The sequence below is a fragment of the Chiloscyllium punctatum genome, chromosome 10 (assembly GCF_047496795.1).
Source record: "Chiloscyllium punctatum isolate Juve2018m chromosome 10, sChiPun1.3, whole genome shotgun sequence".
Classification (NCBI taxonomy): domain Eukaryota; kingdom Metazoa; phylum Chordata; class Chondrichthyes; order Orectolobiformes; family Hemiscylliidae; genus Chiloscyllium; species Chiloscyllium punctatum.
Genome location: NC_092748.1, coordinates 68,793,268 through 68,811,024, shown reverse-complemented (window position 1 = coordinate 68,811,024; position 17,757 = coordinate 68,793,268). Strand labels below are relative to the sequence as shown.

The following is a 17,757-nucleotide window of genomic DNA, read 5'->3' as shown; positions in this document are numbered from 1 at the left end:
TATTCCAATTAGACTGGGAGGATACTTAATCTGCAAAATGAGCCCCATATCAACCAAGTCTAAACTTCCATGTTGAACCCCTGGAAGAAACTCTGGCCAAAGTGCTTCCTGTGTCTGGTTCTGAACAAGTCACCTGTTCAACCCAAACCAGGAAATATGCTCTCTTCAGGCCAAGAATTTCAGGAAAGAAGCAAAAATACTCTTATTTTCTAGATGTATTAAAATTCTCCAACAAAAACAATCCCAACAATGCTTTGATTGTCCTTTTTGGACTTATGATGGGAGGTGTGTTAGGCAACAATGTTTTACAGAAATAAATTTCACTTCCTTCCCCAAATTAATGAGTAAGTTTAAGTTATTGCTGTTAGAATGTTGGCATGATGAATATTTGTCCTATAAATATGGAAATTGAAAGAATCCTGTGATGTTTTGGCACAATACAAGTCATATTTTTACTTCTGCCACCTATTGCATTTACTGGAATTCAGTTTTTGCATTCTTGCATATTGAAATAATATCCTCATGGCAAAAATATCTCTTCAAACAATTTTGGAAAGGGCATTTCAAATTTTAGAGTTTAGAATTTGATCCAGTTGGTTTGGAGTTGGCATTAATTGTTCACAAACTTTTTGAAATACTTTTTTTTTCAAATGCTGGTAAACTCCTGTTGCAACCTTATTGAATTAGATCTCTAGTTACTGGAGTTGATGAAAAGCTGATCTGATTTTTGTGTCAATGACAATAAGCTGCCACAATTTTAGTCCCCATGGAGACCGACCACTTTTAAAGAACTTTGAACTTCCAGTTACTAACTGATAGTAGAACAGCACAGTTAATGTTTTAAAACCTTTTGTAGTGAAAAAATGACAAACACTCCACTTAAATGCTCTTTTTGTAGGCAATTTTAACTTTAAACTATAGGGAATAACACTTCCTTTTTATACTTGCCACAATCTCTCACTCCCTAAATTATAGTCTTTATAGCAAACAGTTCACAGTTGCTTCCAGTTTACAGTAGGTTCCTGTAACCCTGCTTCACTGAGTATGACCAGCTCTTGGTTATTTCTTCATTTTGGTGAGCTTCTTAAATTCACCATCAGTAGTAAAGCCTGTTATAATAATTCTTCTAGACACAGCCAGAATAACTCTTCTAGAATCTGTAGCTGTCTCCAGAATGTTTCTCTTTGAGGAGAGACTAAGTGCCTCCTGATCAGGTTGCATTAGTCGATCGGCCTTCCTTCCTGATTATGCACACCTCTTGTTAGCTGTCCATGATCTTTGTTGACATGTAGGGAAGCCTGCATTCTGTAATATGGAAACTTCATATCAAGATAGAATAGCTAATTATCTGTGATTCCAATTCCCTTTTTCACCTTAAAAATAAATGGATCATTTACACCGCGACAATACACTGTCAATAACCAGTACCTTCAACACTTCTTTATGGGACTTTGGGAGACTGAGTATATACTCACTACAAATTCCAAACCTAGTGCCACTTTCTTGAAGTATAAGCACCTTGCACCTTCTCAGTAAAATGACCTTTGATCGCTAATAATCAAACCACCCAAGATTTCTTTTAGGCAAAATGCACTGCAGATCACATGGCCCACTTCAATTTCCCTATATTTAAAGCTACAGACCTAAAGTTTAGATTAGATTAGATTACTTACAGTGTGGAAACAGGCCCTTCGGCCCAACAAGTCCACACCGCCCCGCCGAAGCGTAACCCACCCATACCCCGACATCTACATTTACCCCTACCTAACACTATGGGCAATTTAGCATGGCCAATTCACCTGGCCTGCACATCTTTAGGACTGTGGGAGGAAACCGGAGCACCCGGAGGAAACCCACGCAGACACGGGGAGAACGTGCAAACTCCACACAGTCGCCTGAGGCGGGAATTGAACCCGGGTCTCAGGCGCTGTGAGGCAGCAGTGCTAACCACTGTGCCACCGTGCCGCCCACCCACTGTGCCACCGTGCCGCCCACCCACTGTGCCACCGTGCCGCCCACTTGTATAAACATCATTGTTTCATTACTCGTATGCCAAACATAATCAAGCAATTCAAACATAATCAGAATAGAACCAATGCACTCAGTCTACAATAATGTTTAGCAATAGCATTAGACAGTTGGCAACGTAGCCAAAACAGTTTGGCAATTACTCGTGATCAATTTCTCGTATGTTTTTTGATTAAACAGCAATAGCAGTGTACTTCCACTGCAACTTGTATTAAAGCATTAAAGTGTAATTTCTTTGTATTTGCATATGAATGCTCCATGTTATTTAGCAATGTAAGTGTTTTTTGGACTATTTTCAGTTTAAATTGAAATTACACCTTTTGATCCTGAGTTCTTCACTTGCATTCTGCCTTTTCCCCTCCTCTTTCGCTCTTGGTTTGAAATTGTAGAATAGCATGATGAAACCCATTCAGCCCATTTGTGCTTGTGCCAGATCTTTGACAGAGCTTTCACAATAATGTTAGTTACCTCACTAGTCCCATGGTCCTGTGTATTCTGTCTCTCTTCAGTGTTTATCTCATTTTCTTTTAAGTGTTACAATTGGTTCTACTTCCACCACTGTGTCTCAGGCAGTATATTCCAGGTCCGAGCAATTTGCTGTATGTAGCGCATGGAACAGTTCTTTAAATCCATCTGGGTAGCAAAGGTGTTTTAAACAAAGAAATCAATCTGATGAATATTTCCCAAAATCTCAATATTGCTCATTACTTGCATTAACAAATACATGCGTTATAAAGCTAAGTAATGCAAATGAGACCGAACTAAGTTCTTCTGTAAAGGCAAACTTCTATTTGTTCAGAAATAATCTTGTGAATACAATCCAAAAATACATTTGTCACTCTTCTATTTCAAAATAAAATCAGCTGTACAAAGTGTAACCTGCTAGCTGGCACAATATGGTTAATTTAGAACACACAACAATCTCCATTTCAGTTGGAAAATTGGTTTCAAATGTCTCTTGTTTTACTTTGGTCTAGCTACATGCTGATTTATTCAAATGCATTCAGGTGGAAGCGGGTGTAGTGGTCTGGTGACTGATTCGAATCATAGGCTACACTTTAGAAAAATAGAATATGTTGTAATTCATTTTGATGACTAATTTGAACTCCTAGTTAGTAATGTTTGGAAACATTTAAGGTTTTAATTAATTTTTCTCCTCATTTCCTTGTATTCATCCATTCAAAGCTCTGTAGTATCATTTTAAATGAAGAAATTGTGACATCAAGTATGTGTTTTACATAATTTATTTGGAAATGTTTGCAATGTAATTGTTTTTCTCACTTTGGAAAGAAATGCTAATTGTTTTGACAGTCTATTAACTTGTTTTCATAGTCCAAAAGCTTTTTTTTAACCAAATTATTTTGTGGTTGCTAAATTACATTTCTCTTTTCTGCAGGTAACAACATATTTATTCTGCAGAGTGAACATCTCAATAGGTGCATAACCATGAAGAGCCAAGAGCTTATCCTTGACGACTGCAGTCAGCCATCAAGTAACATGCTTTGGAAATGGGTCTCAAGGCATCGTCTTTTCCATCTAAGCAGCAGTATGTGCCTTGGTCTGAATGTTAGTACCAAACAACAGCCATTAAAGCTATTTAACTGTGAGTCAACAATGGCAATATTGTGGTGGCATTGCAGTGGTAAAGTATTAACTAGTGCCTCTCAATATAAATTGGCGGTTGGACAAGGACAACATATTGTAGCAGAAAGGACAGTGTATGACCGATGGAAGAGATATATGACGCAGGATGAAGGTCCATGCGAACATCCATATGAAGGTAGGAAGTGCTGAAATATTTCAGTAAGTGCTACTATAAAGAGAACTATTAAGTTTCAGTTTTCACGGTTTGTTTTTCACGGTTTCACTGAAAATTGCTTTTTGAATCTAGTTTCTCCCTCAACAATTAGAAAACATGGTTTCTTAACAAGGCAAATTATTATCATTCCTTTCACTGAAAGTTGCATATAACACACAAAATTGGTGGTGTAGTGGACAGTGAAGAAGGTTATCCAAGAGTACAGCAGGATCTTGATTAGTCAAACCAATTGGCTTGTAAATGGTAGATGGAATTTAATTCAGATAAATATGAGGTGTTGCATTTTGGTAAGACTAACAAGGGCAGGACTTGCACAGTAAATGGTAGGGCCCTGGGATGTCTTTTTGAACAGAAAGACACCTAGGGGTTCTGGTATAAAATTCCTTGAAAGTTGCCTTGCAGTTAAACAGGGTGGTGAAGAAGGCATTTGGCATGCTTGCATTGAATCTAGGAGTTAGGCTGTCACATTGCAGCTGGATAGGACATTGAGGCTACTTCTGGAGTATTGTGCAAATTCTGGTTGCCCTGCTATAAGAAGGATATTATTAAATTGGAAAGAGTGCAAAAAAAGATTTACCACAATGTTAGTGGGACTGGAGGGTTAACTTGAGGAGATGCTGGATAAGCTTGGATATTTTTTCCCTGGAGCATAGGAGGTTGTTAAAATCATGAGGGGCACATCTTTTCCTTAAAGTAGAGGGCATAATTTTTAAGGCGAGAGGAGAAAGAATTAAAGGGAATCTGAGGGGTAACTTTTTTACACACAGGATGTGCATATATAGAATGAACTGCCTGAGGAAGTGGTAGATGCAGCTATAGTTATAACATTTAAAAATATTTGGATAGGTACATGAATAGGAAAGGTTTACAGAAATATGGGCAGGTAGATGGCAGTAGTTTGGGAAACCTGATTGGCATGGACAAGTTGGACTGAAGGGTCTGTTTTTGTGCTATATGACTGTAGCTCAGAAGGAGGCCATTTAGCCCATTGTTTTTGAAACAGCCCTCTATGAGCAATTTACTAGTGTCAATCCTCAGTCTTGCATATTCCTTCCTTTTTCAAATAACATCAAATTTACTCTTGGTTGGGTTGCTTAACCAGGGAGTGCAGGCAGGCTCAGACTGTGCATTCCAGCTGCAAGTCATGCATTGTTTGAAAGTTGTTTTTATGTCACAATTGCTTCTTTTACTTATCACTTTGAATCTGTAACCTCTTGTTCATGATTCTTCCTTTAATGGAAACAGTTTTTCTTGAACTCTTCTATTCAGTCCCCTCACAAATTTCAATACATTTATCAAATCTGCTCTTGACTCCTCCTCAAAGAAAACAGTCACTGCATCTCCATTCTATTTGCATGACTGAAGTTCCTTTTCCCTGGGGCTATTTGCAAATTTAAAATTCATTTCCTGATTTCTATGAGTCTTGTCTTGTATATGAAGGAATCCCTCATGAGATATCCAGACTGAAATGTGAATGAATGGACCACAGCAGGAGAGGTAGGAATGTGGAAGGTGAGGCAGTGGATAAGAGAGAACTGGATAAAGAAGTAAGGTGGAGATCATCTTTTGCAGATATTAGGAAAAGAAAGGTACATCCAACTAAAGCTGTGGAATTTCCTCAACCCAATACCTCTCTTTTCTCCTTCTTGGCATTCCTTAAATTTGGTTGAAGGAGTACATTATAACTCCTTTCATGATTTGGTTTCATGTTTAGATTGCTAATGCTCCTGGGAAATGTCTTCAGGATGTTTTACAATATTAAAGGTTGTATAAAAATGCAAATTGTCATTTATCTGCAGTTTTTGGCTTAGAAAGAATACACAGGGTAGGAGGTAGGAGGGAGGGAATGTGAAAAGAGCATTTCTGGTGTAGTGCAGTTAAGCCACGAATAAATTATTTGAGTAGGTGAGATATCACATGCAAGTAACAGGAGTCATCTAGACTGAAAATGTTAGCTTGCTTGCTCTTCCCTATGGATGCTGCCTGACCTGCTGTAATTTCCAGCATTTTATTTTTGTTTACATCGTGTGTTTGTAATCTAAAAAGACATAGTGAGTTGAATGCTCAATTTAGAGGAGTCTGTTTTGCTGCTCCAAGCTAACACATTTGAGATGTTATGCTGACACACCACAGTTCCAGCTATGGGCATAATGGGGACTGCAGTTAAATGAAGTAGTAACATTTTTTTTATTTAAGTAACGCCTTTAATTCCGGAAAGCATCCCATGGTACTTCAAAGGGTTATGGTCAAACAATGCTTGACACTAGGCAAGATAAGATATGAGGACAGACAGTTGAAGGCTTGGTCAAAGAGTTGGGTATTCGCGAACACTTTTTAAAGAAAGAAAGGTAGAGATGTGAACAAGTTTAGGAAAATAAGTCAAGGACAAGGGGCCAAAGCAGCTAAAATCAGTGTGGATTGAATACAATCATAGATACTCAAAGCCAGAATTGGAAGAGCCTACATCACAGGAAGGTTAAGGAACTGGTGGAGGTTACAAAGACAGCGAGGGGTCAAGACCAAGGTAGGTCTTGAAAACAAGAGTGCTAATTTTTGATGATAAGAAGCACCTGACTGGATTACTGAACACTGGTGACGAATGAACATGACTTGATGTGAGCTATAATATTAATGTCCCAGATTAAGCTATGTAGAAAAGAAGGCTTGGACAGCAATGGAATAGTAAAATCCAGAGGCAGCAAAGGCATGAACGTCTCAGTAGATGATGATGGTGGTAGGAAAATTCAGGGACCAGCTTTATGGGATTTAAAAACAAATGGACTTATTAGTGATAGACAGCATAGTTTTAACAGGATGTTGCCTGGTTTGGGGATTTTCACTATGAAGAAAGCTTGGATAGACTCGGTTTGTTTTCACTGGAATGCAGGAAGTTGAGGGAAGACCAAGTAGACGTTTATAAGATTGTGAATGGCATGGATAGAGTGGAAAATATGAGGCTTTTTCCCAGGGTCAAGAGGTCAATTACTAGGGGACCCTGGCTCAAAGTGCGAGAGGGGAAGTTTAAAAGAGATGTGCAAGGCAAGGTTTTCACACAGAGTGGTAAGGGCCTGCAACACATTGCCAGAGGTAGGGGTGGAAGCAGACACCATAGCAGTATTCAAGAAACACCTGGACAAATACATGAATAGGAAGGGAATAAAAGCATATAGATCCTGTAGGTGAAGACCGCTTTAACATGGAAGGGCAAAATGTGTCGTGCAGACTTGAAGCACCGAAGGGCCTGTTCCTGTGCTGTATTGTTCTTGTCCTTTGAACAGAGGCATCGTCAGGTGATCTTTCAAATGTTGAAGAAGACAGTCTTGAAGGTAGATTGGATGAATATGTGGGTGGAAACTCCTCTTGTTAAATAAGTTTGTGAATGATGTGGTTCAGCTTCTGAAAGCAGCCAGAGAAGAAGAACAGTGCCTGATGTCCAGGGAATAGGATGGTGGCAGTGACCAGAGCAGAGAATAGGATGGTTGCCATTGAAGAAAAGATTAGAATGGTGCTGGAAAAGCACAGCAGATCAGGCAGCATCCGAGGAGCAGGAAAATCGACATTTCGGGCAAAAGCCCTTTAGCAGGAAGCTTCATCATCGGGCTTTTGCCCGAAACGTCTATTTTCCTGCTCCTCGGATGCTGCCTGACCTTTATGTACTTTTCCAGCACCACTCTTATCTTGACTCTAATCTCCAGCATGTGCAGTACTCACTTTCACCTTGCTACAGTGAAGAAAAGTCAGCTGACTCATTCTGAAACTTTATTGATGGTGCTGACTCTACTAGAGGGTTGACCCAAGTGAGAGAGGGGAGTGCCTTTAATGAGTTTAGGGCATTGAGGGTGTCATTTATCAGAGCAGTAGCTGCACGAATGCCATGGTGAGTTTCAGGCCAAGTGCTAGCAGATGGGACTTTGAAAATAGAGTTGGAATGTTTTGGGGGAAGAGGCTTGTTTTTTGTCCTTAGAGCTGCAATGGAAGGAATTGGATCTGGGAGAGGGGATGTAAGTGGCAAGGGATGAAAAGAAGCGTTCCAAAAAATTGCCTTATTTGTAATTGACATGTTGAGAGTATGGAGGCCATGAGAAAATAAGGTCAAAAGGATGTCAGTGAATATGAACAGAGGAATTCGTATAGTGAGAGAGAGGTTATGGAAAGACTGTGAACTCTGTGGAGCAACACCAGCAAGTCTGAAAGTCTTAATTAATTGAGATGGAAATGAATTTTTTTTTTTTTTGGAAACAAAACTGAAGAAGGGTCACTGGACCCAAAATGTTAACTGATTTCTGTCCACAGATGCTGTGAATGTAGTAGTGTGGAATGTTATGTATTGAGTAGCTTCTATAATAAAGTTTGATTTATTATAATTTGGATTTTGAAGTTCAGGTAACATAGCTTTGTTTTAGTTCTGTGATGGTAAGCTTTGAAAGAAAGAAAACGGTCAGTAACCATGAACTACAGGTATAATTCCAAAAAAACTCATGTGATTTAAGTTAAATGTCTCAATCAACAATGTGAGAAGTTAATTGTTTACAGTGCTGAGTTTATGAGCCACACAGATACAGATGGTCAGAGACCAGAATCCATCCTTTTGTGAATAAAAAATTCCTATCAGTGGGCAGCTACTGGAGATTCAAGATGGCGGTGACCCAGCAAGTCTTGTTCTGTAGTGCTCTGCCTAAGACTTGGGCAAAGTGGGGCACCCACCTTCACCACACCTTTTTTTAATTCATTTAAAATAGCTTTTGCCCAGCATACTTGGTCATTTTGCATCAAACGTGAACAGTTTGGTGCTGTTCTTAAAATGAGTAAGGGCAGAAATTCCCGAAGTTCGCAACAGGCAGGGACCCCTCCCCCACCCCCTCCCAGCAGCAGTGGAGACGTCTGCAGCCGCCTCGGGGGACTTGCTCGCAGAGGCGAGCCTGATCTCCGGGATCAACAAGCTGCAGGAGAGGATCGACGCTTTTATCAAAGTATCCAGGAGCAGGTGGGAGTCATTCTCCTTCGTGCTGCAGAAGCATGACCGAGAAATTGAAAAACTCGAACAACACGTTGGAGAGGCGGAGCAAAAGGCTGCGACCTCGGAAGCTGCTGCCGAATTGGCCGTGATCCGGGTCTGGGCTCTCGAGCAGCGAGTCCGGACCTTGGAGGAGCACATCGACCTCTATAATTGGGGTCGTCGAAAAAATATTCGGTTGCTGGGCATTCCTGAACAGGAAGAGGAAGGCCAGCTTGCAGTTTTTTTTAGAGCAATGGCTCCCTGAAAATATTAAAATTAGAGCCCGGATCAGGCCAGGTATGGGTGGAGTGAGCCCACCAGGTTGCTATACGCAGGCCTGGGCCGGACCAGCGCCCCTGCCCTGTTCTATTCCGGATCCAATGCTACAAAGAGAAGCAGATGCTCCTGGAAGCCTCCAGAGTCCTGGGGAAGGATCCCCAAGCCATGATACACAAGGGTTCCAGAATGATCTTATTCCAGGATTTTTCTCCAGCCATGGTCCGTGAGTGGAGGGCATTCGATGAGGTGAAGAAGTACCTAAGAGACTTAAATATCCAATATTCTTGCGTTACCCAGCAACGCTGCGCTTCAGCCATGAAGGATCCGTATACAACTTTGGATCACCAGAGAAGGCTAATGAATTTTTGGACTCTCTTAAATAGACAGTAAGATTCAAATCATCCGTCGTTCCCCCAGTTTACCCTTTTTTTTTCCCCTTCTCCATCCCTTGTTTGTTTAATACCTTTTTACTTTGGTTTTATAGAACACTTGCATTTGTCTACTCCTACATCTACTTGACAAACAGCACTTAAAATTACAACAGGGTGAATATGACTAGGCCTTTTTTTCATCTTTTAGTTCAAAAAGTAGGGGAGTAGTCATCCTCATTCGGAAGAATCTTCCTTTTAAAATCTTAAGCCAGATAAAAGATGAATCTGGATGGTATATACTGATCAAAGTCTTAATAAATGGAGAGGAGTATGGGATTTTGAATCTTTATTGCCCCCTGGCACACCCCTTCAAATTTGTAACAGAAGCGTTCTCCAAATTGATGGCTTTTAGGGCCCGCCATACAATTATAGGAGGAGATTTTAATTGTATTATGGACTCTGAGACAGATAGGATACCCAAGAGTACTATGGATATATCTCTTAGATCCAGACAATTGGCAGATCTGAGTAAGGAGCGAGGGCTAGTAGATGTGTGGAGGTGGAGGTGTCTTCACCTCCCCCCCCCCCCCCCCCCCCCCCCCCCCCCCACCGGGTAGAGACTTTACTTTCTACTCTAACCCACACAAGTGTCATACTAGAATTGATATGCTTTTTGCTCCCTCGACTCTTTTGAATTCCATATTGTCCTGCAAAATAGGTAACTTAGCAATTTCTGATCATGTCACAGTATATATGGAAGTTAAGACTAGGGATGATGGGACAGGCCCCCAACATTGGCGTATGGATTCCTTTTTAATGAAGGATAGCAAATTTATAAACTATTTCTCTCAAGAACTCAAAACCTTTTTTGGAAATTAATTCAGGTACGGCCAGTAACCCGTCGACGATGTGGGGGACCATTTAAGGCTTATGCGCGAGGTTTGGTCATCTCCTATTCCGCGACCCAGAAAAGACAAAAGGGAGAACAACAGCATCTGCTTGAGGCTCGCTTGAAGGCAGCTGAGACCGTGTATGTTGACAGGCCCTGTATTACTAAGCTACACAGGATCACAGCCCTCAGGGCAGCCTTGAATACCGCACCTACCCAAACAGCAAAGAGGGAAATATTATTTGTAAAGCAAAGACTATATGAATATGGTGACAAGCCTGGCAGATACCTAGCGTATCTTGCTAGGAAAAAAAGGCTCCTCAAGCTATTATGTCCATTACGGAAAGTGCTGGTACTCTGACTATTGATCATAAAAGGATCAATACAGCCTTTAGAAAGTTCTATTTTGAACTGTATAAATCACAGGACTGTGAGGATAGAACTAAGAAGATGGAGTCCTTCTTTAAAAGCTTGGTCTTTCCGGATTTAACCTCTGAGCAGGTGTCGAACCTGAATGCTCCCCTGGTAACCCAGGAAGTATTCGACACAATTAGACAGCTTCAGAATGGCAAAGCACCTGGACCAGACGGATTCCAGGTTGAATTTTATAAAGAATTCATAGGCGAACTGGCTGGACCACTCATAGACGTGTATAACTTACTCACCCAGTCAAGGCTGTCTCCCGCCTTCGCTGAGAGAAGCAAATATTTTTCTCATTCTTAAAAAAAAAGGAAAGGCCCCTGAAGATTGTTCATCATATCCTTGCTAAATGTAGATTTTAAAATCCTTTCTAAAACGTTGGCATTGAGATTGGAGAGGGTCTTGCCATACATCATAAGAGGACCAGACGGGGTTTATTAAGGGCCGTAGATCATCTAACAACATTAGAAGGGTCTTAAATATGATATAAGCCTGTCACCAGAAAAGAATACCGGGGATACTTGTCTCCTTGGATGCAGAGAAGGCATTTGACTATGGTCATATCTTTTTTACACACTGGAAAGGTTTAGTGTTGGAGAGGTATGTTTTAATGCAGCTGTGATTACCAATGGTTTAGGTTCAGTTAGCTTCAGTGTGGGTAGGGGCTGTCATCAGGGATGTCCTCTCTCACCATTATTATTCACGCTAATAATTGAACCTCTAGCGGAAGCTATACAAACCAACTCAAACATAGTGGCTCCAAGGGTTGGTTCGGGTAAACATAAAATTACTCTCTATGCAGATGATGTCCTCCTGTTCTTAAGTAATCCTCTGATATCCGTACCCCGCTTAATTCAAGTAGTCAATCTGTTTAGTATGTTCTCAGGCTACAAAATCAATTTTAAGAAATCAGAGGCCATGCCATTGGGTGGTCTCGCGAGCATATCCAATTTAACGGACGAATCTTGATTTTCTTTTCGGTGGTCACTGGAGGGTTTTCTATACTTAGGTATTTTTATCACCCCAGTATTTGGTCAGCTGTATAAAGCCAATTTTATACACCTACTAGAGAAAATAAGGCAGGACCTTCAACGCTGGGGAGATCGCCCAATATCCTGGCTAGGCAGAGTAGCTCTAATTAAAATGAATATTCGGCCTCGTCTCTTTATATCCTATGAGAATGCTCCCTCTGATGTTGCCGAGACTGATGTTACGTAAACTACACGGCTGGCTTGGTTCCTTTATTTGGAATCATAGACGACCCCTTATCAAATTAGAGAAGTTGCAGCTTCCATGAGCAAGGGGAGAACTGGATTTTCCAGACTTTAGGAGGTATCAGTTGAGCTCTCTATTAGGCTATGTAGCTGATTGGGTCTCTTGTGACTCACAATCAATCTGGTTGGACATCGAGACCTCCCAAGCAAAGTGTCCCCTCATCAATCTTTGATTTTTAGATAAGGTGAGAGCTATTATGGACTATTGTAAAAACCTATTGTATTAAATACAATTAAAGCCTGGAAGACAATGTGGCAAGGTGAGGGTAACTCACAAAAAACCTCTCCTTATACTCGTAGAGTGGGAGCATAGGGTTTTCAGCCAGGCCAGACAGATGCTACATTTAGAACCTAGAGGTCCTGAGGTGTCTCTTGCTTAGGGGACCTGTTTGATGGGGAGGTTATGATATTTTTTGAGTAGCTGCACCAGAAGTTTGGACTGCGTAATAGAGACCTTTTTTGGTATTTCCAAATACGAGATTATATACAGAAGAAGACCACATTATTAGACAGTCCCTACAAATGGGATAGGGAAAGAAGAGTACTATGGCCAATGGGTCCACCCTCGGTCAGTACTCTATCAGTCATTACATAATGAGGTATCGAAAGACATGGAACAACTGTTTAAAATATGGAACCAGGAATTGAGGTTAGAAATCCCTTCAGAAATGTGGGAGGACACCTGGGAAAATGCCAGAAAGATCTCTATTTGTAATAGAACTCAAGCTTTTCAATTAAAGATACTCCACAGGGCTCATATAGCAAAATTTAGGACACCATTGGGGATGTTCCTACCCTAAGTGTAAAATAGAAGTGGGCACTCTCACGCACTGTTTATGGACATGCCACAAGATCTGCAAATACTGGGACAGAGTAGCGAATGCTCTGACAGAAATCTTGGGAACGGAGATTGGATTGGATCCAGTGTCTCTTCTCTCGGGCTTCTCAAATCTGCCCTCCCTGGATGTGGATGGGAGGAAATTATTCTCCATTGTCTCTTGTTGTGCAAGGAAAAATATCTTAGTTAATTGGGTAGCTGAGGGCCCTCCAGAACTTTTGAATTGGCACAGGTTAATCATGGAATATATCCCCCTTGACTTCCTCACAAATATGGTGCACCAAAAAAACGGAATTATTCTATAAAATATGGCAGCCCTTTTTAAACAATATAGACACAGGTATTTCGGTCATATTGTTAAGGGCTTTTGTCTGGCTGTGGTAGTGGTTCTGGCTGGTCTGGGGGCCCCCCTGAGGGAGGAATCCCGTATAAATATGGGTTTTATTATTATTTGATGTTGATCCATTCTGAGTACATATTTAATTAAATGCATTATTTCTTACTTGTAATGTAAGAAATCTTATTTTATGCTTTGGTTGTTTGTTGGATAGATTAGTAGTTAGCTGAGTTTTTTTTCTCTTTTTTCTTTCTTTTGTGTTTTGGCTATTATTTCTTTCTTTATATATATGTATAATTGTATATTAGTGTTTATATTTGCTTGTATTACTTTGTAGTTTTGTAAAAAATGTTAAAAAATCTATTTTTCTTTCTTTCAATAAAATACCTATATTTTTTTTAAAAATGGGCAGCTACAGTTAGCTTCATAATAAACCTCCAAACTGTGACTTTTTATTTGGTAGAAACGTGTAGGTTGTGAGAACTGAAAAGATTTCCAGCCTGTCAGGACTGGAAAGTAGTTTCGAGGTCATCAGTACTGGAAAGAATCCGTTCAGTGCAAAATTTTCAAGTTAATAAATGAATGCTACTTCACTGAATTTGAATGACTGGCGATCAATGAGTTGAGCATCGTATCCCATTCTTATGCTCAACTCATTGATCGCCAGTTCCAACCTGCCACAGTGAAAAACTGCAATTATGTCCTCCAAAGAGAGATACAGGGCACATCCAATAGAGTACCCTTCGTTGTCCAGTACTTCCCTGGAGCAGAGAAACTGTCTTGTTCTTCACAGCCTTCAGCATGTCATCGATGACAAACATCTTACCAAGATCATCCCTATGCCTCCAAGTCTCTCCATCAAACAACCACCAAACTTTAAATAGACCATTGTTTGCAACAAACTATCCAGCCTTAGGACAACATCAACCACAATACCACACAACCCTGCGACAGAAACCTCTGCAAGATATGTCAGATCATCGACATGGATACTACCATCACATGTGGGAACACCACCTACCACATGCAGATACATATGTGACTCGGAAATGTTGTCTACTTCAGATGTTGCAGGCAAGGATTCCTCAAGGCCTGGTATATTGGCGAGACTATGCAGACGCTATGACAATTGATGAATGAACACCATGCAATCATCACCAGGTGTGGATGTTCCCTCCCAGTGGGGGATCATTTCAGCATTCAAGGACACTCTGCCTCCAATCTTCAGGTATGCATCCTCTAAGGCGGCCTTCAAGATACACAACAATGTAGAATCGCTGAGCAGAAACTGATAGCCAAGTTCCATACCCATGAGGGCTGCCTCAACCGTGATCTTGGTTCGATGTTGCAGTACATATAAACCCACTGTACTGTTCTGTATCTGTAAAGTCTTCCTTACTGTTCTGTTTTAACGCTGTCGCCTTGACAACTTGCTATAATCTCTCTACTTTTTTAATGAGTTTGTACAGTTACTTTGGATAGACCTGTGACACACAACTCTTTTATGCCTATCATGTTATTCCAGCCAGGAGAAAGTGAGGACTGCAGATGCTGGAGATCAGAGTTGAGAGTGTGGTGCTGGAAAAGCACAGCAGGTCAGGCAGCATCCAAGGAGCAGGAGAATTGACTTTTCGAGCATAAGCCCTTCACCAGGAATTCCAGCCGTTTGATTTGTCTCCAGAACCATCTTATTTTTGATCTTTTTGTAATTTTCTCTCTGCCTCAATTAAATGGTTCAGAGATCATCCCCTTTACTTTCTATTGAACTATTGACACTTTTGTTCATCTGCAGAGACTTATTATTCAGCCTATCAACACTCAGTTCATACCATTTGTATGATCTTTTGGTCTCTCTGCCCATTGACCTCTCTCCTACATAAATTCTGAAGCAGCGCTCCAAAAGCTTGTGATTTCAGATAAACCTGTTGGTGTCATGTGACCTCTTACCTTGTTCACTCCAGTTCAACACCGGCACCTTCACGTTTTGTGAACCTGTTCAATGACTGCCTACCACGTTAACCAACCAGCAAAAATAACCCATCATCTATCTTTCTAGGTTTGACTGAGATCTGACATGTGAGTTTTTCCGTTAGCTGGGATCATAACACATGATTGTGAACATAATTGAAATTAGGTCATTGTTTGGGTAAAAATAATAGCTGTTTTTGGAAAGTCTCTGCATTAGTTCCATAAGGTTAGGGAAACCTGCAATAGGAAATAGGAAATACATGCTGTTTGCAAAGAAAAAAATTAGAGGAAGTAAAATTCAATGATACATTCACAGTAAACCAGCATTATTTTTGCATCAAATGTGGCTTCTCAGAAGGCTGCATGGATTTGTTCTGCAACACTAGAGGGAGCACTTCTTGCAACTGCACAAAGGCCATGTTGCTTGCAGAGATGTTTTTGCATTCAGCTGATGTTTTGTAACTAATTTTATCAGTTCCTTGTAAACCAACATCCTGAAGCCAGTTGCAAACTGACACCTGGTACTAGGTAGCAAAGCAAAAGGGAATCATGTTAACATTGACATTCTTCAAAATGGTCTGTTCGTTTCACTAGTCATCATTAGTAAAAGATTTCATCATAACTAGATCAGCATGTTTCTTTTTTTTAAATAGAGGATGTTTTTCGAGATGCTACAAAAGGACTGAAGCATTGAAATGTCTCAATTTTTTTGCATTATTTATTCTGTCGACAAATGAATGTCTTCCTTGTTAGCTGGGTCCCCCAGGAAGCTACTGTTCGTACTTTGATTCTTGGTTCTGTTCAAATATGAAAGTCTTCATGTGGGTCTCAAGGTAGTGATTCTGGTAATAGGAACCCCACTAAATAAGCTAGTTGTTTTAGAACATAGAACTATACAGCGCAGAACAGGCCCTTCAGCCCTCAGTGTTGCGCCAACCTGTGAACTATTCTCAGCTCGTCCCCCTATGCTATCCCAAAATCGTCCATGTGCTTATCCAAGGATTGTTTAAATCTCCATAATGTGGCTGAGTTGACTACATTGGTAGGCAGGGCATTCCATGCCGTTACCACACTGAGTAAAGAACCTGCCTCTGACATCTGTCTTAAATCTAAACCCCCCCCCCCCCTCAAATTTGTAGTTACGCCCCCTCGTACAAGCTGACGTCGTTATCCTAGGAAAAAGACTTTCACTGTCTACCCTATCTAATCCTCTGATCATCTTGTATGTCTCTATCAAGTCCCCTCTTAGCCTTCTTCTTTCCAATGAGAACAGACCCAAGTGTCTCAGACTTTCCTCATAAGACCTTCTCTCCAGACCAGGCAACATCCTGGTAAATCTCCTCTGCACCTTTTTCCAATGTTTCCACATCCTTCCGGAAATATGGAGATCAGAATTGCACACAATATTCCAAGTGCAGCTGCACTAGTGTTTTGTATAGTTGCAGCATGAAATTGCGGCTCCGAAACTCAATTCCTCTACCAATGAAACCTAACACACCATATGCCTTCTTAACAGCGCTATCCACCTGGGTGGCAGCTTTCAGTGATCTATGTACATGGACTCCAAGATCCCTTTACACATCCACAGTACAAGAATCTTTCCATTGACCCAGTACTCTGCCTTCCTGTTATTCTTCCCAAAGTGCATCATCTCACATTCCGTTGCATTAAACTCCATTTGCCACTTCTCAGCCCAATTCTACAGTTTGTCCAAGTCCCCCTGCAACCTGTAACATCATTCCAACTGTCCACTTTAGTGTCATCTGCCAATTTACTAATTCATACATCTATGCCTGCATCTAAGTCATTTATAAAAATGACAAACAGCAATGGTCCCAAAACAGATCCTTGTGGCACACTACTCATAACCGGACTACAGGCTGAATATTTTCAATCAGCCACCACTCATTGCCTTCTTTCAGAAAGCCAGTTTCTAATCCAAGCTGCCAAATCACCCTCAATCCCATGCCTCTGTATTTTCTCCAATAGCTTACCATGGGGAACCTTATCAAAGGCTTTACTGAAGTCCATGTATACCACGTCAACTGCCCTACCCTCATCTACATGCTTGGTCACCTTCTCAAAAAACTCAATGAGCTTTGTGAGACAAGACCTGCCATTGATGAAACCATGTTGACTATCTGAAATCAAATTATTACTTGCTAGATGATTATAAATCTTATAATGCTTTCCAAAACCATTCCTACATTAGAAGTAAGGCTCACTGGTCTATAATTACCTGGGTCATCTCTACTGCCCTTCTTGAACAAGGGCACAACATTTGCAATCCTCCAGTCCTCTGTTACTAAATCTGTAGACAATTACGACTCAAATATCAAAGTCAAAGGATCTGCTATCTCCTCCCTAACGTCCCAGAGAATCCTCGGATAAATCCCATCAGGCCCAAGGGACTTGTCTACTTTCATTCCTTCCAGAATTGATAATGCTTGTTCATAACTAACTTCGATCCTTTCTAGTCTAATATCTCATACCTCATTCTTCTCAACAATATTCTCCTTTTTCTGAGTGAAAACCGAT

General features: G+C 40.7%; 1 protein-coding gene across 3 annotated transcripts in view; it reads left to right on the top strand.

The window, feature by feature from the left end:
• pla2r1 (phospholipase A2 receptor 1) overlaps positions 1–17,757 on the top strand; it is a 154,843-nt gene that overhangs the window by 6,045 nt on the left and 131,041 nt on the right. For all 3 annotated transcript variants that reach the window (XM_072579437.1, XM_072579438.1, XM_072579436.1), the window contains exon 2: positions 3,425–3,808. In XM_072579437.1, the coding sequence (XP_072435538.1) occupies positions 3,425–3,808 (384 nt within the window). The remainder of the gene's footprint in view (positions 1–3,424; positions 3,809–17,757) is intronic.